This window comes from Rhinoderma darwinii, chromosome 12 (assembly GCF_050947455.1).
Source record: "Rhinoderma darwinii isolate aRhiDar2 chromosome 12, aRhiDar2.hap1, whole genome shotgun sequence".
Taxonomy (NCBI): domain Eukaryota; kingdom Metazoa; phylum Chordata; class Amphibia; order Anura; family Rhinodermatidae; genus Rhinoderma; species Rhinoderma darwinii.
Window position 1 is genome coordinate 14,847,879 of NC_134698.1, and position 22,681 is coordinate 14,870,559.

The 22,681-nt window shown below is 42.6% G+C and overlaps 1 protein-coding gene across 2 annotated transcripts in view; it reads left to right on the forward strand.

The window, feature by feature from the left end:
• FUT8 (fucosyltransferase 8) overlaps window positions 1–22,681 on the forward strand; it is a 158,361-nt gene that overhangs the window by 96,919 nt on the left and 38,761 nt on the right. The window contains exons 4-7 of one of the 2 annotated variants that reach the window (XM_075844904.1): window positions 2,203–2,321; window positions 8,320–8,488; window positions 11,459–11,573; window positions 19,418–19,655. In XM_075844904.1, the coding sequence (XP_075701019.1) occupies window positions 2,203–2,321; window positions 8,320–8,488; window positions 11,459–11,573; window positions 19,418–19,655 (641 nt within the window). Of the gene's footprint in view, window positions 1–2,202; window positions 2,322–8,319; window positions 8,489–11,044; window positions 11,102–11,458; window positions 11,574–19,417; window positions 19,656–22,681 lie in introns of those variants that run through there. The other variant, XM_075844905.1, reaches the window with a different exon arrangement.

Sequence of the window (22,681 nt, forward strand, 5' to 3'; positions counted from 1 at the left end):
TAGATATAGGGAATAACAGACCGTATCACACATCATAGGCTTAGATATAGGGAATACCAGACAGTATCACACATCATAGGCTTAGATATAGGGAATAACAGACCGTATCGCACATCATAGGCTTAGATATAGGGAATACCAGACAGTATCACACATCACAGGCTTAGATATAGGGAATAACAGACCGTATCGCACATCATAGGCTTAGATATAGGGAATACCAGACCGTATCACACATCATAGGCTTAGATATAGGGAATAACAGACCGTATCACACATCATAGGCTTAGATATAGGGAATACCAGACAGTATCACACATCATAGGCTTAGATATAGGGAATAACAGACCGTATCACACATCATAGGCTTAGATATAGGGAATACCAGACAGTATGCTTAGAAGAGAAGGAAGGTTGGATCCAGCATTCGTGAAAATAAAAGGAATCTTTTTCCAAGTTTTAATTGTTCTTGTTTAAAACAAGACGGTGTCTCCGTCCTTATGGCTAGCCATGAATAAGGACGGAGACACCGTCTGAAACGCGTAGGCTACCTACCATTACTTCTATCATTGCAAGACATTATACATGCTATCGAACCTCTTATTTTTTAAACAAGAACAATTAAAACTTGGAAAAAGATTCCTTTTATTTTCACGAATGCTGGATCCAACCTTCCTTCTCTTCTAAGCATACCTTTTTTCGTGAGCCACCACGAGGATCCGTGCACCAGGATTACCCATCACAAATAACCAGACTAACTTCTACAAGGTGAGCTGGAGAAATTCTCCCTATATTACTTGTTTCAATACCAGACAGTATCACACATCATAGGCTTAGATATAGGGAATAACAGACCGTATCACACATCATAGGCTTAGATATAGGGAATACCAGACCGTATCACACATCATAAACTTAGGTATAGGGAATAAAACAGTATCACACATCATAGGCTTAGATATAGGGAAGTTTCATTGGCCTGACGAAGACACGTCCTGTGTCGAAACGCGTTGCCTATATTAAATCAAGGAATTTACCATTGATCGTTTCTCAGCAGCAGAGCTCTCCTGTATATCCATACATTTTCTTCCAATTTTATTAGATATAGGGAATAACAGACAGCGTCACACATTGTAGGATTAGATACAGGGCCCAGCACACCGTTTCACACATGGTAGGCTTAGATACAGGACCCAGCAGACCGTATTGCACCATGTGTGATACTGTCTGCTGGGCCTATGTCTAAGCCTACCACAATTGGGAGGCTTAGAAAAAGGGCCAAAGCAGACCATATTCTTATACTTACCCTCCTCCCAACAGAGCTGGGTCATCTTCGGCGCAGCAGTGGTCCTGACGCTATTTAGCGCTACAATGTCTAGTGTGGCGCACATAACGTTGTGACGCTGAAAGCCATCAGGACCTGCTTTGTGCCTGGACCCGACTCAGGATCGACTACAGTAACAGTGGACAGACGTGGTTTGGGAGGCCGTGGGCCCGGTCGCAATTGCGACCGCTGCGACCTCTATAGCTATGCCACTGGAAACCGCTAATAATCCTTTTCAAGTGTCTTGTGATTCAGAACAGGTTCTGTAAAATTCTATAAAGCACCTAGTAATTTTCTGCTAGCACCCCTCTAGGTTTTTGCTATTTTTTTTTTTTTAACTATTTACTTTTAAGTTGAGTCGAGCTGACTCCTGGAGTGGTCTAAATGAGTCCTAGAGTCTACAATAGTTTTTCCAACAAAGCTACAATCTGAAAATGAACTCCTATCCCAGTCTGACTACCAATGATGGTGAAGGACCTAAAAGTAAGTCCTCCTGCTCTTTGAAGCATTGACTCCTCTTCTCTGATAGTTCTTCAAGGAAAAACTCAAAGAAGACTTCACTGACGATGGCTGGACCATAAAATGTGCAAATACTTCCAAACCGCTGCTGTGCTACAAGTGTCCAAGGGCTTATATTGGGGCAGGTATGATAGTCTCAGGAAAAAATACCTGATCAGTCATCAATTTCGAGACCAGAGCAAACTATTAGACCGCAATCTATATGCATGTTTCGGCAAAAATTTTTTTTACAATTTTTCTTTTTTTGCATACGGTCAGTCACTTACTGAACTGAAGTTCGAATTACTGGGTGCGGATACATTTCCAGTGATACCAGTCTTCCCTTATGTCATTAACATACACTTTTGGATTTTTTTTAGGATACCTGAAGGTCCAGTGGAGCAAGGAGCTGCAGCAGGAAGGATACGGGCATTAGAAGAGCAGCTGTTGAAGGCCAAAGAACAGATCGAGATGTATAAACAACAATCCAGCAGCGCTGGTAAGATATGATCTAGTTTTGGACATTTTTCCTGAATTTATATTAAAATTGGCCATACAATTTTATTTTTGTTGGCCAATCGCATTTAAAGTTCAATTTGCATACAGAATAGTGTTTATGATATTTAATAGAATCGAATGGGTGAGCCCCCGTTGACCTATTTCCAGACCTTGACATATTAGTACAATAGAGAAATTTTCCCAGGATCCAACATTTTTAAACAAAGCTCTGTAGCCTCGAAGTTTACATAAAGCAACCCAAGCATGCCACCAAATACTCACTAGCTGGTTTACTTCCACTGGCTCGCTTTCTGTCTCTGTAGCGCGATGTGGGCTGTCCTTCAGCCCTGGTCATGTGACCACTCTTTGCGTGTGGGAAACTACATTTCCCACAAGTCCCTTGCTTCTCATACAAGCTGCCCTGCAAAACCTGTGCACTGCCGACGTATGTTATGTCGCGAAGTGCGGTGCACACAGAGGCAAGGAACATCTTATTCTATAACGGCTGTTGGTGCACAGTGCGCATACCCGCCATGTGCAGTGAGGACGGCGCAACCGCGCATGTGTTGTCCCACTACACATAAAGAAGAGGATACACGCTATAGAAGAACAGCAGTTTCCATGTGCGCATGCTCGGCCGTGGCGCACAGAACTACAGGGGGATGGATTCCAGGGCAATAAGGTATAAACAAACTTGCAATATAGGGATGTTTGGGGGTTACAATCTCGGCCACGGTTGACTTTTTAGATTATTTGTATTTGTCAAGTTCTTTCGTTTCCGCAGTGGGGGGCCCTGAACCTAGCGTGATATTCTGGGAATACCCCTTTAAGGAAGGGTGCCTTGACATATTATTAAGTCAATGTAATCACATGGGCATTACCATCGTTTCTGCCCGGGAGTGCGGCAGTGATACACCCCAATACTACGACCACCCCCGCTTAGGTCGGAGAAAACTCCGATCCAGGCATCAACCCCTGCAGCAGCACCAGTCAAGTGGCGGAGGTCGTTGTGATTGCTAGCTCAAATTATGCGATTGCCATGGCTAGCGTCACTATGATAAATACCTTGGACCCTCACAAAGGTTCCCAGGGTTATGTGTAAATGCCACGTTGTTGGTAAAAGTTAATGTCACTTTTTATAGGACATCTCCGTCATATGTCCTAGGGGGAGCTACACTGGGGGAGTCACTTGTTGAGAAGGATCTGGGTGTACTTGTAAATCATAAACTCAATAACAGCATGCAGTGTCAATCAACTGCTTCAAAGGCCAGCAGGATATTGTCGTGTATTAAGAGGCATGGACTCACGGGACAGGGATGTAATAATGCCACTTTACAAAGCATTAGTGAGGCCTCATCTAGAATATGCAGTTCAGTTCTGGGCTCCAGTTCATAGAAAGGATGCCCTGGAGTTGGAAAAATACAAAGAAGAGCAACGAAGCTAATTAGGGGCATGGAGAATCTAAGTTATGAGGAAAGATTGAAAGAACTAAACCTATTTAGCCTTGAAAAAAGACGACTCAGGCCTCATGCACACGACCGTAAAAACTCCCGTTATTACGGGTCGTAATCACGACCCTTAATTACGGGCCCATAGACTTCTATTGGCGACGGGTGCCTTCCCGTTTTCTCACGGGAAGGTGCCCGTGCCGTTGAAAAAGATAGAACATGTCCTATTTCAGGGCGTAATAACGGCACGGACAGTCCATAGAAGTCTATGGAGCTCTCGTAATAACTGGTGGCTACATGTGTGCACCCGTCATTACGGCAGCGTTGCTAAGCGACGTCAGTAAATAGTCACTGTCCAGGGAGCTGAAAGAGTTAACTGATCGGCAGTAACTCTTTTAGCACCCTGGACAGTGACTACCGATCAGTATAAACCTGTTAAAAATAAAAGACGTTCATACTTACCGGCAACTTCCTGCTTCCTCCAGTCCGGTCTCCCGCCCGTTGCCTTGGTGACGCGTCCCTCTCGACATCCGGCCCGACGTCCTGGATGACGTTTCAGGCCATGTGATCGCTGCAGCCAATCACAGGTCAAACACAGGCTGCAGCGGTCACATGGACTGCCGCGTCATCCAGGGATGTCGGGCTGGATGTGAAGAGAGGGGGACGCGTCACCAAGACAACGGCCGGGTAAGTATGAATTTCTTTAACTTTTATTACAGAAAAGGCTGTCCCTTCTCTCTATCCTGCACTGATAGAGAGAAGGGGCTGCCGATTACTGCAGTGCTATTTTGCCGCCAAAAACGTGCTCGTAAATACGGGTGGAATACGTGTGACACCGGACCCATATTTACGAGCACGGGTTCGTAAATACTGGTGCAAAACGGGTGGAATACGTGTGACACCGGACCCGTATTTACGCCAGTATTTACGGGTGGGAAAAAATACGGTCGTGTGCATGAGGCCTAAGGGGGGACATGATTAACTTCTATAAATATATTAATGGCACATACAAAAAATATGGTGAAATCCTGTTCCTTGTAAAACCCCCTCAAAAGACAAGGGGGCACTCCCTCCGTCTGGAGAAAAAAAGGTTCAACCTGCAGAGGCGACAATCCTTCTTTACCGTGAGAACTGTGAATCTATGGAATAGTCACCGCAGGAGCCGTCACAGCAGGGACAGCAGATGGCTTTAAAAAAGGCTTAGATAATTTCCTAGAACAAAAAAATATTAGCTCCTATGTGTAGAAATTTTTCCTTCCCTTTTCCCATCCCTTGGTTGAACTTGATGGACATGTGTCTTTTTTCAGCCGTACTAACTATGTAACTATGTAACTATGTAACTATAAATCAAAATTTGCATGGTCTTTCGGACCACAATTGTTTGGGCTTGAAAGGGGGTAACGGGCAACTCCAGACGGGTCACTTCTGGACGAGCAACAGCGATTTGCTCTGTATGACCAGGTTTGGAATAAATTCCAATATAAAAATTCAATATAATCAAAACTGTAGCCGATGATCTGTCAGCGATATTACACAAGTTTTTACTTTTAAGCAGAGTCAGATATACACCGTTGTCATTGTATAGTTTTTACACTACTTTCCTTGCTCCGCTGCACTTCCTGCGGTTGAGCTCAGGAAATGAGCAGTCATTATATGTGGTCTATTCTGTATATAGCACCAACATATTCCGGTGCAGTAACACGCACCCACGCACTTCTTCCATATAGAATTACAATGAATAAATGACACATTTTTAGGTATGTTCCGATTACCACAAACATATACAAAGATGGATTAAGTACCTGTCCATGTAAACCAACAACGGAGGCGCTATAAACCGAGATCAGAACCGGTATTGTAGTATGATATCGCAGTTACTGTCCTGTGCTCCCTTCACTAAACTTTATTAATACAGTCCTGATAGGACTGCATTAATTCAAACCCCAGATTGAGGCATTTAACTCGGATCTTCCATCAGTGTGTGATAAGTGGGGGTCCAACCTTTGTGACCGTTGTGCAATCGCTAGAAAAGGCCCACTTGGCCTTTATAGTGGTATATAGTCAATGGGAGGGTATGTGGTCTCGCAGAAAATCTGGGTAGAGCCGAAGAAGCACACTGCTTTCTTACCCCTACTGCCACTTTTTCTAGCGATCACAATGGCCAGACCCCCACTAATGGTACCTTTACGACATTTCCAGCAATATGCTATAAATAACTCCTTAAAGGGGTTTTCCTCAAATCAATATTTATTACCTATCCACTGGATAGGTGATAAATATCTGATCGGGGTGGGGGACTGTCCGACTGCCGATCCCGAGAATGGGCTTACCTTGCTGTTCCTGTGAGCCCCATAGAAATTAATGGAGCAGTGGCCGAGCATGGCGCACTACCGCTCCATTCCTATCGGGCTCCCAGGAACATCGAGGTTAACCCGGTTTTCGTGATCGGTGGGGGTCCCAGTGGTCGGACCCCTACCGATCAGATATTTATCAGCTATCCTAATGATTATGGGGGAAACCACTTCAAGGCCCTGTTCACATGTGTTGGATATTACATTACTGTGCAAATTTTGCCCTGAAATCCACGTCAAATCCGATGATAATCTGCATCCCATGCATGTGAATAGGATTTCACATTTTATTGAAAATGTTTGTGGGGATTTTGCCTCTAAAATAAGTAGCATGCGGCTTATTCCGCACGAAAAAAGCCGAAGATTGAATGGCATTGAATTTCACACTGCGGTGGTTGCTATTCTCTCCGCTTCTTCCAGCAGAGGTGCAGACCGCATATAGACTTGCATTACTGTCTACGTCTTGTCTACGCCTCGCTTAGAGACGCTGTTAGGAGCTCTTGGTGGGAGTTACAATGCACGGATCCCGCTTATAACTTCTGCCATGTCTCTAGGGGTTTGTGTTGTGCTGTATATCTGATATTCCCTTTATCTTGCCTACATCATGTTAAAAGCTGGATTGTCCGGGTGACGACAGACTCTCTTCTTTCATGCGGTTTGGGTTTCGCTCTGACTCTTCGTGGCATGGACTCCACAAGACCTCTGAAGGTGTTCTGTGGTATCTGGCACCTAAACGCTAGCAGCAGATCCTTCAAATCCTGCAAGATGCAAGTAGGGATCTCCATGGATCGGACTTGTTTTTCCATCACGTCTCACGGATGCTCGATCAGATTGAGATCGGGGAAATTTGGAGACAAGTCAACACCTTGAACTCTTTATCATGTTCCTCAAACCATTCCTGAACTATTTTTGCAGTGTGGCATTGAAATTATCCTGCACTGCCATTAGGGAATGCCATTGCCATGATGGGGTGCACTTGGTCTGCAACAAAGCAATACCCACGTAAATGCCAGTACCCAAAGTTTCCCAGCAGAAGATTAACCGGAGCATTACTCTGCCGGCTACGCAGGGACAAACGCAGCGAGCTTTGATGCTCTGCGTGGTCTGACCTCTTTCTATCATATCCAGAAGCAACTTTTTCAGTAATTCGTGCTACAATAGTACTATGCGGTCGGACCAGATGGGCTAGCCACAGCTCCCCATGTTAGTTAATGAGACTTAGGCACCCATGACCCTGTTGTCTTTCCTTGTGGCACTTTTGGTCGGTACTAACCACTGCATACCGGGAAAACACCACAAGACCGGACATGTGGAGATGCTCTGACCCAGTCGTCTATCATCACAGTTTGACCCCTGTCCAATTCAATCGGATCCTTGCAGTTGCCCGTTTTTCCTTCTTCCAACACATCAACTTCAAGAACTGACGGTTCACTCGCTGACTAACATATCCCCCACCCTTGTCAGACGCCGCTGTAACCAGATCATCAATGTTATTCCCTTCACTTGTCAGTGGTATTAATGTTAAGGCTGAACAGGGTAATACTGGGTTCACATATCACAAACCTATCTTTTTAACAGGTTTCACAAGTAGAAACGTGCGGCCAATAACTGAACCGCAAAACCACTTCATTCCACGGTAAAGGCATGCAAGTTTGCCGCGCAGCACGCTACCACAACATGTGAACCCAGCCTGAGTCTAAAGGGTAACTAAACTTTAAAAAAATGTTGAGACATGTCAGATGTTTTGATTGGTCGGGGTCCGAGCACTGACACCCCCACCGATCGCTTAATCAAAGCATCAGAAGCGCTCGGGTGAGCGTAGTGCCATTTTTAGTTTCTGATCACCTTTCCTCAGAAAGCCGAGCGAGTTGTATACGGACTCAGACTTGCTGTTGAACCTCTACACCGCTCCAAAGAAAACTGATCAGAAACAAAGTGGCACATCGCTCACCCGAGGGCTTCTGCCACTTCATTTTAGTGATTGGTGGGGGTCTCAGTGCTCGCCCCCCCCCCACCGATCAAGGCTACTGACATGTTACCTATGAGGTGTCAAAAGTTTTTTAAAAGCGTAGTTACCCTTTAATTACTTTACACCCTAACCCCCTTGACACGGTGTAATTTATATGACTAATACAATTTGTTTACAAGAGATTACTGAATGTGAACGCAGCTCAGAAACTTGTTTGTGTTTTTATTTTAGTGGCTGGTATGGGGAAAGATCATGAAGTCTTAAGACGGGCAATAGATAATGGAGCCAAGGAATTCTGGTATTTTGTCCAAAGTGAGTTAAAGAAATTTAAACATTTGGACCGAAATGAACTCCAAAGACATGTGGATGAATTACTGATCGACATGGGTGATCAGCAAAGGTATGGACTGGGCTTTATCAAAAAAGGAAAAGAAAATGTGGGCAGGATCTGTCAGCTCTACTGACATGTCTCTTTTAGTAAATACTTGTATTCCCCATCAAATAATGGGAGAATCTTTACTTAGGGACCTTGTACACCGACCAATTATCGGGCTCGATCGAGTTCCCGATCATTGCCGTGTGTAAACAGGGCAGCGATCCGCCAATGAACGAGCTCGTTCATCGGCAGACTGTATTGTTATTCCGCCTTCAAATTTATTAATTAAATAATAACCAGGTGATATGAATCCTTTTGTTATTAGGGCATATTTCTGCACACTGACACTGTCCAATCAGTGCTAACAGTATCAGTCTGTGCATGGACACACCCTGTTTACAAGAGAAATGGTAACACCCAGTTGTCAATTTGTTCATACATTTCCAGGAGGAATAACAGAGTAGTGGAACGATGCAGAGGTCTAAGAAAAAGGTGCTCCGACATGTCCGGAGAGCTCTGCAAAATTTTGCTCCGGTCCCCTGATGTTGGCCTCTGTGTGTCCCACTGCTCCGTTTTATAGCCTTTGTAAAGTAGTGACTACGTTACAAAGGCTTATCTCGTGAGATTAGGTAGATTTGCGAGATCAGCAGGTCTTGTGCATCACTTTGAGGCTGTCCGCTCTGATTGGACATCGTCACAGAGCCCACTAAGGAGAATTGAGGTCTCTTACTCACAATTGCCATATTTGACGCCAAAACGGAGCGGGGGCTGTAGGGGGCAAAACATTTTTTTATATTTTGCATGCCAGGAATACGGGGAGGTATGTGTAAAAAAAAAACCATGACAGGTCATGTCATTCCTTATGTTTGTTATTTTTAGTATAGATGTATTAGGACATATAGCCGACCGTATAGCCAACATAAAGGTCTCCGCATGGAATCTGAACCTATTTATGTGGACTATAAAGCTTTTAGTTTTCTATTAGGGTGTGGGTTGCTCTGTGAAAAATTCCATAGTGAGTTAATTAAGTTAATTGATGTGTTGCTGCTTACATAAAGCAATTCATCTCACTTAATAAGCGCTATTGTGTTGGAAGCATGGCGGGATAATGTCGCTTTCATGGAATAAATACGTCTTTATATAGAATATTGGATCTCCTAAACTCTAGCCTATCACGTGCTCCTTACTGGTGAATGGGTTGTATAGGTTTTAGAGCATTTATACTAATCAACTTTGTACTGCCATTTCTGGAAAAAAAACTACCAAAAAATTGCAGTCCTCCATCCGAAACCGGTCAATGAGAGAAACGCAAAAAATACCTCCCCGCCTTCAGATATAGGAAAGGGTTAAAGAACCAAAGAACATTTTATAAAAATCGTCATGGAGGATATCACTAACTCAACACCCCCTGAAATGACTAAATAAGACATCTTAAAGGGGACCTCTGGGCTATTAAACAAAAAATCACTACAGTAATTTATTCACTTAGGCCTCATGCGCACGACTGTAGTTTTCATTCTTGGTACAGAACCCGTAATAACCGACCCACTCATTTCTATTGGCCACAGACACCTGTCCATATATTTACGGACGTGTGGGCCGTAAAAATTATCCGCAAAATATAGAACATGCCCGATTCTTGTCCGCAAAATTGCAGGACAGGTTTGCCTAGAAGAAGTCTATGGGCACTTCTGCTATTTCCGACGGCTACGGAAGTGTAGCCAACAGATCCGTATTTGCAGACAGTAAAAACTATTACGGTCGTATGGATGAGGCCTCACCTGCGGTCACTGTGCGCCCTTTTACTACAACGTCTTAGAAGAAAGAAGATTTAGGCCATGTTCACACATTGAAGATTCTATCAGGGTTCAGGTGCCGATTCGCGTCTATATCCTGACAGAATCCGCTAGCATTCTACCAGCAATGCATGTAAACGGGGTATTTTATGGCCCATTCACACCCTCTGGAAAATATCAGCGAGGAATAATAAATGCAACGCGGATTATATTACAGTAGAGCTAAGCCACATGAGAAATCTGAGTTTAGCTGCAAATTTCAGCCCCGAATTACCCTTAAAATCCTCGGTGGATTTGCTTAGTGCAAATCCTGACACTGTGAACTTATTGTAGCTCCAATGGGTAAATTAAGCTCTGCCAGGGAACAGGATACCGAACCGCAGGGAGGAACCTGTTACAATAATAAAGTCATGGAGATGAGTCAGAGCTCTATTGACCGTTATTACCAGCATTGCCTACAAATAATTTTTATTTTTTTAAGTATAAATTACCCATCTAGATTTCTTTTATTTTAGTAACATTTACAAAACCCCCTAAAACCCCTTTTAAAAATACCTACACTTTATTTTTTGTAAAAATTGCATAGAAATGTCTCCTTCTTTGTCACAACAAACACATTTTGACCGTGATGTGAGAACCCAGCCTTAGACTCCTCTCCTCCTCTCCCCCTGCCTCCTTAAATTTTCACTCACTCGGAATTTACTCATAGAAGCCGTAGAGCAAAGAAGAGATGACTTCACTTGAGAGATCAGGTTACTTCTGCCTATAGAAGTCCATGGAGAGGGGAGGAGAGGAGGGATCTGTTGAAGAGAGACCCACAGAGATGTTCCTGCAGCTTCTAGTAAGTCACCACAATGCTGCATTCACAGCTACACTGCTCATTACTGCTGTATAATCTCCCCCATGCTGCTGCTTCTATATATGTGATAGATCCAGATAGTTGAGCATTAATCTCCTCTTTGGTCTAGCTACTATGATGCCTCCCCTACACAGTACAATCTCCTACCTCTCTGGAGCTGAACTTGGATAACCGACAATTAGAAATAGAGCCTTCAAAAGGGAAAAATTGGTGATAAATGCAGAATACAAGTCATATAATGGTCAGAAATAGTGTTATTCCTCATGTACACACATATGACCGCTTATTCTGAAAGGTATAGGTGCGCGTTATTTTACCATGTAATTGTCTGCTTAACAGGTCGGTTATGACAGATCTCTACTACCTCAGTCAGATCGATGGTGCAGGTGATTGGCGAGAAAGGGAGGCCAAAGATTTGACAGACCTCGTCCAGCGACGGATTGCCTATGTTCAGGTGACAAATACACTTCTTGCCATATTTATTTGCATTGGATTTAAATATAGAGCTTCGTTTTTTTCCCCAAGGAGGGGTCACTCCCTGACTACTCTCCCGCTGTTGTCGTGATCATCTGTTATATTTAGCAGAGGGACTTTCTTTTTCTTTTTTTACATACAGATGACCAGGAGTTTCATGACCATGACACATTAGCCTTGAGCGCAGATAACCAATTAGGGAACCCCTCTCATCACCACGCAGGCTACATTGCGTCTAAAAGTGGTGAGAAAATCAGGGTCGTCACCAGGTAATCTGGGCCGTAAAACGTTATAGTCCGAGATGTCGTGTAAACATTTCGTTTTGGACTTGCTGCCTGAGGGCGACTAATTTTGCAAGTAAATTTTATATAATCTTTGACAACCGACAGTCCAGAATATTTGATAATCTGGCACCACTGAAATGTATTGTCTAGTAAATTTAGCATAAATAAAATCTGCTTTGCTTTAACAGAAAATAATTTATGGGAAAAATTCTGAACAAGCAAATTATTTTTCTTTTGCTTCCATTCACAAGTCCGGTGAAAATAATCTTCTGTAGAAATTATTTTGAAAAAAAAAAAAAGTTCCAGCCTCTTCTCATTTTTCCCAGGCAGCTCCAGTTAAATGAATGACGGCCTCATATATTATTTCTTTGTCATTAATATTAGTTGAATTTCATGCCTCCAGGCGTGAAAATTGCTGTAAAGTTTTTAACATGACAGCTTCCTGTGCTTACCACTACTTCACATTCTGGAAGAAGAGGGAACATAAATTTAGCGCCTTCTGTCTGAATACAAGTCATTGCTAGCTGTCACATTGTTAGATTTGTGATATTCTAATTTGAAGAAAAGGTAAGAATGTTGTAACTTTTTTTTGGGGGGGGGGGGGGGTAATAGGAAAAAACCCTGAAATTTTAGCATTCTTTTTGGCGTCTTAAATTTTACACGGTTTACCATGGGGTATAAATCACATAATAACTTTTATTCTACGGGTCGTTACGATTATGGCGATATCAAATTTATGTAATTTTTTTTTCTACTTTTTACCAATTTTGCACAATTAAAACAGATTTTCTATTTGTTTTTTATTTATTCTTTATTTGTATTTATTTTTCTCTCACCATATTCTAAGAGCCATAACTTTTTTTTTTTTTCTGCCGATGTAGCTGTATGAGGGCATATGTTTTTGCGGGATGACTTTTGGTACCATATTGGGGTAAATACAACTTTTTGTACCATCGTGGCAATAACAATTTTATGTGTTGCATTTTAAAGAGAATTTCAGTTTGTTTTTTTCATAATAAAGCATTTTGTAAGGGGGAAAAAGTGAGTTTTTCGTTACTTGGAACTGTTCATACATTTATTAGTAAATTAAAAGAAATAACACATGACCATAGTGTAGACGAGGTTGTATGGTGCAGTGGCCGAGCATAGATGCCGCTTCTTCTCTACCTCTTCTGTTCGTTACATAGATGACCCATTGATCTCAATAGACCCTGTGTAATCCTTTCTACAGCGAGGCGGGCCTTTTCCCCTGGTGATAACGGCTGGTCATGAGCATCATCCGTTTATGGTTGGGGTACCTTTCTGATAGATTGTCTTAAAGGGGTTCACTCATGAATAAAACTCTGTCCATTTGTTTTATTTGGGCACAAGGGCCTCATAGAAGGGGTCCTACTTTCTGGACCCCCAGAGCGAGTAGCTGCCTAAATAAGAACGTCTCTTGCTCTGGTGGAACCGTCCCTTCCATGTATTTCATGTTCAGCCGTTTATCCTTTCAACTATACATCAGCGAGGAATATATATGGTTAGCGACTGCTTCAGGCAGCAATTGCAGGTGATCGGGGGTTCCAGAAATTGGCCTGGCGACAATCGGCTGATTACTGGGGGATATGTCTTTTGAGAAGCGGTTCTACTCATGAGACATCCGACGCCCCCACCAACAAAAATGAAACACACATGCTAATCCTTACCTTTTAAGAGGTCTGTTTCTTTAAATGATGTGAATTAATCGGAGCTCATGCTCTCGGTTTGGTACAGTGCTGCAAAGGAGACTCTCTATGCAACCCCTAACATAAACCCTTCTTAAGTCTTGCTATCTGTACCATGCAGATCCTTGAGGGCAACATTGGAGAATTTCAAGTGCCCCATGGCCATCTATTATAGATTTCTTAATATATACAGCGCCTTGTGAAATTTTTTTTTACCACCTTGGGGTTTTGTTGCATTACAACCTGGAATTAAAATGAATTTTCAATTTGATTTTTTGTAATGGACCTGATGAAATAGTCCAAATTTTTAAAGTGGAATAAAGACTTTATTTTTTTAAAAAACTGAAAAGTTGAATGTATTTGTAATCATCCCTTTACTATGATACCTCTAAAACTGGGCTGGTCCAAACTATTAACTTCAGAAGTCACATAATTAGTGGAATAAGGTCACGTGATCTGTCACATGATGTCCGTATAAATTCACCTGTTCTGATAGGTCCCTGAGTCTACAACCCTAAGCAACATATAGACCAAGGAGCTCTCCAAACGGGTCAGAGACAAAGTTGTGGAGTAGTATATATCAGGATTGGGTTCTAAAAAAATATTCAAAACTTTGAACATCCCACCTAGCACCATTAAATCCTTTATAACAAAATGGAAAGAATATGACACAACTACAAACCTGACAAGGGAAGACGCCCACCAAAACTCACAGACCGGGCAAGGAGGGTATTAATCAGAGACTCAACAAAGACACGATAACACTGATGGAGCTCCAAAGATCCACAGCGGAGATGGAAGTATCTGTCCATAGGATCATGATAAGCCCTACACTACACAGAGGAGATGGAAGTATCTGTCCATAGGACCACTATAAGCACTACACAGAGGAGATGGAAGTATCTGTCCATAGGACCACTATAAGCACTACACTACACAGCGGAGATGGAAGTATCTGTCCATAGGACCATGATAAGCCCTACACTACACAGAGAAGATGGAAGTATCTGTCCATAGGACCACTATAAGCACTACACAGAGGAGATGGAAGTATCTGTCCATAGGACCACTATAAGCACTACACAGAGGAGATGGAAGTATCTGTCCATAGGACCACTATAAGCACTACACTACACAGCGGAGATGGAAGTATCTGTCCATAGGACCATGATAAGCCCTACACTACACAGAGAAGATGGAAGTATCTGTCCATAGGACCACTATAAGCACTACACAGAGGAGATGGAAGTATCTGTCCATAGGACCACTATAAGCACTACACAGCGGAGATGGAAGTATCTGTCCATAGGACCACTATAAGCACTACACTACACAGAGGAGATGGAAGTATCTGTCCATAGGACCACTAAGCCCCACACTTCACAGAGGAGATGGAGTATCTGTCCATAGGACCACTATAAGCCCTACACTACACAGCGGAGATGGAAGGATCTGTCCATGGGACCACTATAAGCACTACACTACACTACACAGCGGAGATGGAAGTATCTGTCCATAGGACCACTATAATCCCTACACTACACAGAGGAGACGGAAGTATCTGTCCATAGGACCGCTATAAGCTCTACACTACGCATCGGAGATGGAAGTATCTGTCCATGGGACCACTATAAGCCCTACACTACACATCGGAGATGGAAGTATCTGTCCATAGGACCACTATAATCCCTGCGCTACACAGGGGAGATGGAAGTATCTGTCCATAGGACCACTATAATCCCTACACTGCACAGATGAGATGGAAGTATCTGTCCATAGGACCACTATAATCCCTACACTACACAGCGGAGATGGAAGTATCTTTCCATAGGACCACCAGAAGTCATGAGCTTTATCGAAGAGTGGCCAGAAAAAGCCCATTGCTTAAAAAAATATAAGAAAACATTTTTTAAGTTCGCCAAACAGCATTGGCAGACTCCCCAAGCACATGGAAGAAGGTTCTTTGGTCAGATGAGACTAAAATGTAACTTTTTGGTCATCATGGGAAACACTATTTGTGCCGCAAACCCAACACTTCCCATCAACCCAAGAACACCATTCCCACAGTGAAGCATGGTGGTGGCAGCATTATATGGGGCTAGGGAGCTGAAAACTGGTCAGGATTGAAGGAAGAATGGATGATCGTAAATACAGGGCAATTCTTGAGGAAAACCTGTTTGTCTGCCAGAGATTTGACAGTGGGATGGCGGTTCGCCTTCCAGCAGGACATACTGCTAAAGCTACAGTGGAGGGGTTGAAGGCCCCATGCACACGAACGTAAAAACGCCCATAATAGACTTCTATTGGCCACGGGTACCTCCCTGTATGCTTACGGGAAGGTGCCCGTGCCGTTAAAAAATATAGAACATGTCCTATTTCAGGCCGTAATAACGGCACGGGCAGGCCCATAGAAGTCTATGGGGCTCCCGTAATTACGGGTGACTACGTGTGTGCACCCGTAATTACGGGAGCGTTGCTAGGCGACGTCAGGAGATAGTCACTGTCCAGGGTGCTGAAAGAGTTAAACGATCGGCAGTAACTCTCAGCCCCCGGGACAGTGACTACCGATCACAATATAGATCAACCTGTAAAAAAAAAAATAGAAGTTCATACTTACCCAGAACTCCCTGCTTCTTCCTCCAGTCCAGCCTCCCGGGATGACGTTTCAGCCCATGTGACCGCTGCAGCCAATCACAGGCTGCAGCGGTCACATGGACTGCCGCGTCATCCAGGGAGGTCGGACTGGATGTCAAGACAGGGACGCGTCACCAAGACAACGGCCGGGTAAGTAAGAATTACTTTTACTGCGGAAAGGGCTGTCCCTTCTCTCTATCCTGCACTGATAGAGAGAAGGGGCTGCCAATTACTGCAGTGTAATTTTGCAGCGAAAACGTGCCCGTAAATACGGGTGGAATACTGGTGACACCGGACCCATATTTACGGGCACGGGTCCGTAAATACTGGTGCAATACGGGTCGAATACGTGTGACCAAGGACCCATATTTACGCCAGTATTTAGGGGAGGACAAAAATACGTTCGTGTGCATGAGGCCTAAGGGGAAACATTTAAATGTCTTGGAATGGCAAAGCCCAGACCTCAATCCAACTGGATCTGTGGCATGACTTGTAGGCTCCTGTACACCAACGCAACCCATGTAACTTGAAGGAGTTGGAGCAGTTTTGCCTGGAAGAATGGGCAAAAATCCCAGTGTCTGGATGTGCTAAGCTAATAGAGACGAACCCCAAGAGACTTCCATCTGTAATGGCTCCACTAAGTATTGAGGGAGTTAATACTTATGCACATTAGTCTTCTGTTTTATTGCTTGTCACTATAAAAAATATTTTGTACTTTCAAAGTGGTAAGTAAAATCAAAAGGTGCAAACTCCAAAACGCCCCAAAAAAAATTAATTTCACGGCTGTAATTCAACACGACAGGAAAAACACCAAGGGAGTGAGTACTTTCGCAAGACACTGTATTTGTAAGTTCCACCAAGATGAGCCCTTACTTAAAGGCTATGTATACCTTTTGAAATCTTTTTTTCATTTATTTATTTTTAACTAATGTCTATCAGTGTGTTTTGTGCAACTTTTCAAAAAATTATTTTAGCTTTTTGAGATATAGCTGCTTTGTATAATATATACAGAGAAGCTGTATCATGTGCTGAGACCTGAATCCGTCAGAATACGCAGGATCGAGCTGTTACCGATCACATCTAAGTTCATAACTTAGTTGTGATCGATTTATAGGTCGATCCTGCGTGGACCCGCTGACGCTGAATCAGTCAGTGCGCATGATACAGCTGCTCTGTATAGATTATACAAAGCAGCTGTATCTCAAAAAGTAAAAATTTTATTTTTATATATAACTATTTCAAAGATATACATAGCCTTTACAGTAGAATAAATTGCTCCGGCTGCATTGCTCTGATTTCGATTTGCTTTCTATTGTGGTACATATTTTTTAACCCTACAATTTTAATTATATCAAGAGCGGAACCTCTGCATGAGTCCCGCAGTAATTAAGGATCGGTTCTCTTATTCGCAATGCTGCTTGTACATTTTCCCAGTTGGACACATATCAAGAGTTTCATGCATATGTAAGAACACAGTCTAGTGTTATTTATGCAGTATGTACCACCCAAGGTCACCTTGCTATCTAGTTAAGAGAGATCCCGAATACCAACTAAACCAGGTTCAGACTTTTTCTTTAGTGTCCATCTCCTTTTTATTTTTATTTTCTATATCTTGTGTAAACAAGAATATTTTGAGCTTTTTTTTTTAATTGACTTAAAATTACTTATCTGCGATGTAATCAGCTTGAACATTGTAGTTGCCAATTATATTGGTGGCTTTCACTTCGGCTGTAAATTTCTCTTTCAAGTTTTTTTTACTGTGACTGCAAGTCTGCTGTTAACAGTAGTCCCCAATTTCAGGACTGTGTGGACAGAATGGCTTAAAGAGGATCTGTCACTAGTTTATTAATGCCCTATCTCCTAATCCTGGTGGCATATCAAAGACTAGAATCTCATCTTTCATAAGCTGCCACTCTTCTAGGTGGTCCACAGCCGGAGATATGGCCCTTCCCTCCAGCCTCCGTCTCTCACACTGTGTGAAGCAGATTCATGCTGATAGGTCATCGTCAGAGGCTGTGAGGTAGCTCCACCTCTAATACAGCCTCATTTGCATATTTAGAAAAAAAAGCTTATAACTTTTAAGAGTCCAGCCATGTTTCTAGTACTTAAAATGCATACGCACAACATACATTAGGAGCGTAACCCCCTAGTACATGTGAGTAGTCCTGATCGGGGCAGGATAGAAATTATCTCTAAAGTTGTCATTCAACAGTTTCTTTGGTGCATTGTTATAAGTCTGAGTTAAAGGGTAACTAAACTTTTGACATGTCAGAAGTTTTGATCGTTGGGGGTCCGATCACTGAGGCCCCCGCTGATCGCTAAAACAAAGCGGAAGAAGTGCATGGTTGTGCTGCTTAGTTTGCGATCGGCTTTCCTCGGAGCGGTGTACCGGCTCAATGTATAGTCTTAGTCCGTACAACACTAACTCGGATTTCCTCGGAAACGTATCGGCGCTGTGCTCACCAGATCGCTTCTGTTGCTTAGTTTTAGGGATCGGTGGGGGTCTTAGTGCTCGGATCCCCACCAATCAAAACTACTGACATGTTAAAAGTTTAGTTACCTTTTAAGATAATGTATGTGGTTTACCTTCAGTCTTATGGAAACCACTGTGATATTCCCATGAGTTGTACAGTACCAAGCTCCGCTCTGCTACGCTGACCATCATGGGGCTGCTATATCTGTACCAGGATTGTTTTTGTCCCATGACCCATCCTGCCTCATTTATTCATGAGATGCTGCTAGCAAAAAATATTCACTGGTAACTGATAGCATAGGCGGAATATTGTGAATTTCCATCATGTATACGGTTATGTATGCGAATAAACAATATAACTTGGCGTTGCAGATGACTTCAGAAGTTGCGCTGTCCACATTTATTGCTGTGCGACTAAGAATATATGGCGGCCATGGATTTAAGCTCCGCTGGAAGTGGTTCTGTACATTAATAAAATGGTGCCCTAAAGATGGTAATCAGGACATGGTGCAACTTTTTGAAAAGCATCCCATGCCAACTTAGCCTTCAAAATCAAACCCAGGACTTATATAGGAAGGGTTCAGCTGTAGAGGAGCACGTACTGGATGACTCCTTAACTCTCATGTACGAAAAATAAAACCCTCATTGATCGCTGATTTCCTTTTTTTTTTTTTTTTGGATGCATTTTCAAGTGTTTTATATAATTCTCCTTTTGTTTTAACCATAGAACCCAAAGGATTGCAGCAAAGCAAAGAAACTAGTGTGTAACATCAACAAAGGCTGCGGCTATGGATGCCAACTTCACCACGTCGTCTACTGCTTCATGATAGCCTTCGGCACCCAGAGGACTCTCATTCTGGAGTCACAGAGTTGGAGATATGCTACAGGTGGATGGGAGACGGTCTTTAAGCCAGTCAGTGATACGTGTACGGACAGGTCTGGCACGTCCACAGGACATTGGTCAGGTCAGTCTCTTCTTCCTTTAGGTGGTGATGTGAGGACATCCATGATATCCTCAGTATGTTCCTTGATCTAGGCTTGCACTGATGTGTTCATGATCTGGGACGTTGCTTATGACCCCCTTGCGTTGCTGTAGATGTCATATAGCTGTAGTATGGCTACGTCTGTTCTAAGACTCATCTCGCCGTTGACCTTTATATTTACCAGTGATCTGACAAATGTAGTAGCTATGAAATTCATGGAGTGTGATGCTTGTGTCCTTGAAACGATTGACTCATTAACAGCTCTCACCATCCGCTGAGTTCAACCTTGCTTGACTTGCGTTGCGTATAATCTCCTGCGAGCCCGAGTTTTGCAGATTTCTCAACCGGAAAGTTTTCATTTAGGAGATCTAGCCAACGTCCTTCTCTGTTACCAGCATAATTTAGGTAATTACACAAATATATATTTGTTATTCACACTATACCAAGCTGTTTGGTAAGTATTTGGAGTATGTACATACAGATAAATATTAGATTAATATGAGATAAAGATATGATAGATAGATATGAGAGCGCGAGATACGAGAGCGAGCGCGAGAAACGAGTCAGATACATACTTGGGGTTTGGGGTTCTTTAACCTTAATGTTAGCAGGTTCCGGGTTATTACAGGGGTGTAGATAGTATCGAGTACCAAACAGGTTATTTTTCAGCTCGTTGACTTGAGCTCCAGGCAAATTCTTCTAGACTTTAACCCCTTCAGTGTAAATGGCTGGCCTCTCCACGACTGGTCCAGGGTTCTCATATGTTTGTCAGGACACACATCCAGCTCTATGCAGTGACAGGTTGAGGCATTACATAAAAGCTAGTGCAGTGACTATATGAATATTAATGAGCCGGATCCTACAGGGCGTGACGTCACCTTGCATGTATACACATGTTTCTACTTACTGTATTAACTGGTCTAGACATTTTTGTCATATTTTTACATGTATTCAAACTTAATAAGTAATATTTGCTGTAAATTGATTCTGTTCGTTTTGGACAGTCCCTTTTTGTTAGAAGAGAGACGTGCGATAGAGAGACGTGCGATAGAGAGACGTGCGATAGAGAGACGTGCGATAGAGAGACGTTATTGTCTGTCTATCTTTCTATCTATCTCCGGTTGATGCATTCTACCTCTCCACAGTTTCTTAAAGAGGCTCTGTCACCAGATTATAAGTGCCCTGTCTCCTACATCATCTGATCGGCGCTGTAATGTAGATGACAGCAGTGGTTTTTATTTGGAAAAACGTTTTTTTTTAGCAAGTTATGAGCTAGTAGAGATTTATGCTAATGAGTTTCTCAATGGACAACGGCGTGTTTTTACTTATTACCAACTGGGTGTTGTACAGAGGAGTGTATGACGCTGACCAATCAGTGACCAATCAGTGACCAATCAGCGTCATACACTTCTCATTGTTCCAGCCCAGTATGATCCAGAGCACAGTTTGATTGTGCAGTGAAAGAAGCTGGGCTGGAACAATGAGAAGTGGAGGACACTGATTAGTCACTGATTGGTCAGCGTCATACACTCCTCTGTACAACACCCAGTTGGTAATAAGTAAAAACACGCCGTTGTCCATTGAGAAACTCATTAGCATAAATCTCTACTAGCTCATAACTTGCTAAAAAAAAATGTTTTTCCAAATAAAAACCACTGTTGTTATCTACATTGCAGCACCGATCAGATTATGTAGGACATAGAGCACTTATAATCTGGTGACAGAGCCGCTTTAATACAACATTAACAATTCTGTGTATTACGATGGGTGCTCAGAATAGATAACACTTCTATTTGAATTATTACGTGAACATCAATATCCTTTTAGATATTTCTTTATACATTTTACTTTTTGCAGTATTTTATACTGCAATCTGATATCCACTTTTTCTAAATTCAAAGTGTCATATAAAATCGTCTCTGGCGTCTGCCTTACTGAATTAAGTTAGTGTATATGTTATTTCTCCATCAGAAATGTTCATGGCAATTCGTGTCAATGGCAGCGCCACAACATATCCTGATTTTAATTGGAACTTACCGGGCTATGAAGCGTAGTGGTGGCTGGCAGCCTTTCCACACAAACCCTATCCGTTCCTGCTCTTTCTACACCTCGAAAATGAACTTTCTCATTTATTTATTTTGACTTTTTAATATAGTCTATAGTTTATAACTGACTAGACTTGACAGTGTTTCTGTGCTAGGCAGTCATGTATTAAAGAGCCTCAAAACAGCTGGTGGAATGATATAGGGGACCGGGAGGACTTTTTTAACATACTTTTCGTCTCGGTCATGCAACTTGCAAAACTGAGAAAACAATGTTTTATGGGGAACTGTCACTAGTTTAGTAATGGCCTATCTCCTAGCTAATCTAATAAGCGCTGTCACACTGATAATGCAGTGAAAATTGTGTCCCGAAACATTTATTATTTTAAAAGTTATGAGCTTTTTTTCAAAATATATAAATGAGCATATACTAGACAAGTGGGCGTCAACCGCAGCGATTCTCCTGAGGTGGAGCCACCTCACCGCCTCTGACGCTGTCCAATCAGCATCAAGCTGCTTCACACAGTGTGAGAGACTGAGGCTAGAGGGAAGGGGGATCACTTCCAACAGCCATATCTCCGGCTGTGGACCACCTAGACCAGTGGTTCTGGTGGCATATGAAAGATGAGATTCAGTTCTAGCTGTGAAACAATGTCGGGAATGGAAGCTGTAGACTATATGATCACACTTTGTTGCTGGGCAGGGGATGGGGAGAAGCTGTATGCTGATTGGACAGCGTCCTACAGAAAACATTACACCGCTCAGAGGGAAAAGAAAATCACCTGCTATTTGGCAAGTATAGCCAAATTAGCATATTTAGAAAAATGCTCATAACTCTGCAAATAATAAATAATATTAATTTAAAAAAAAATTACACTGTAATTATCAGCATCCTAGCGCCTATTAGATAGGGATTTAATAAACTAATGACTGCTCCTCTTTAAATCCCCCGGAGCACTGGTCACA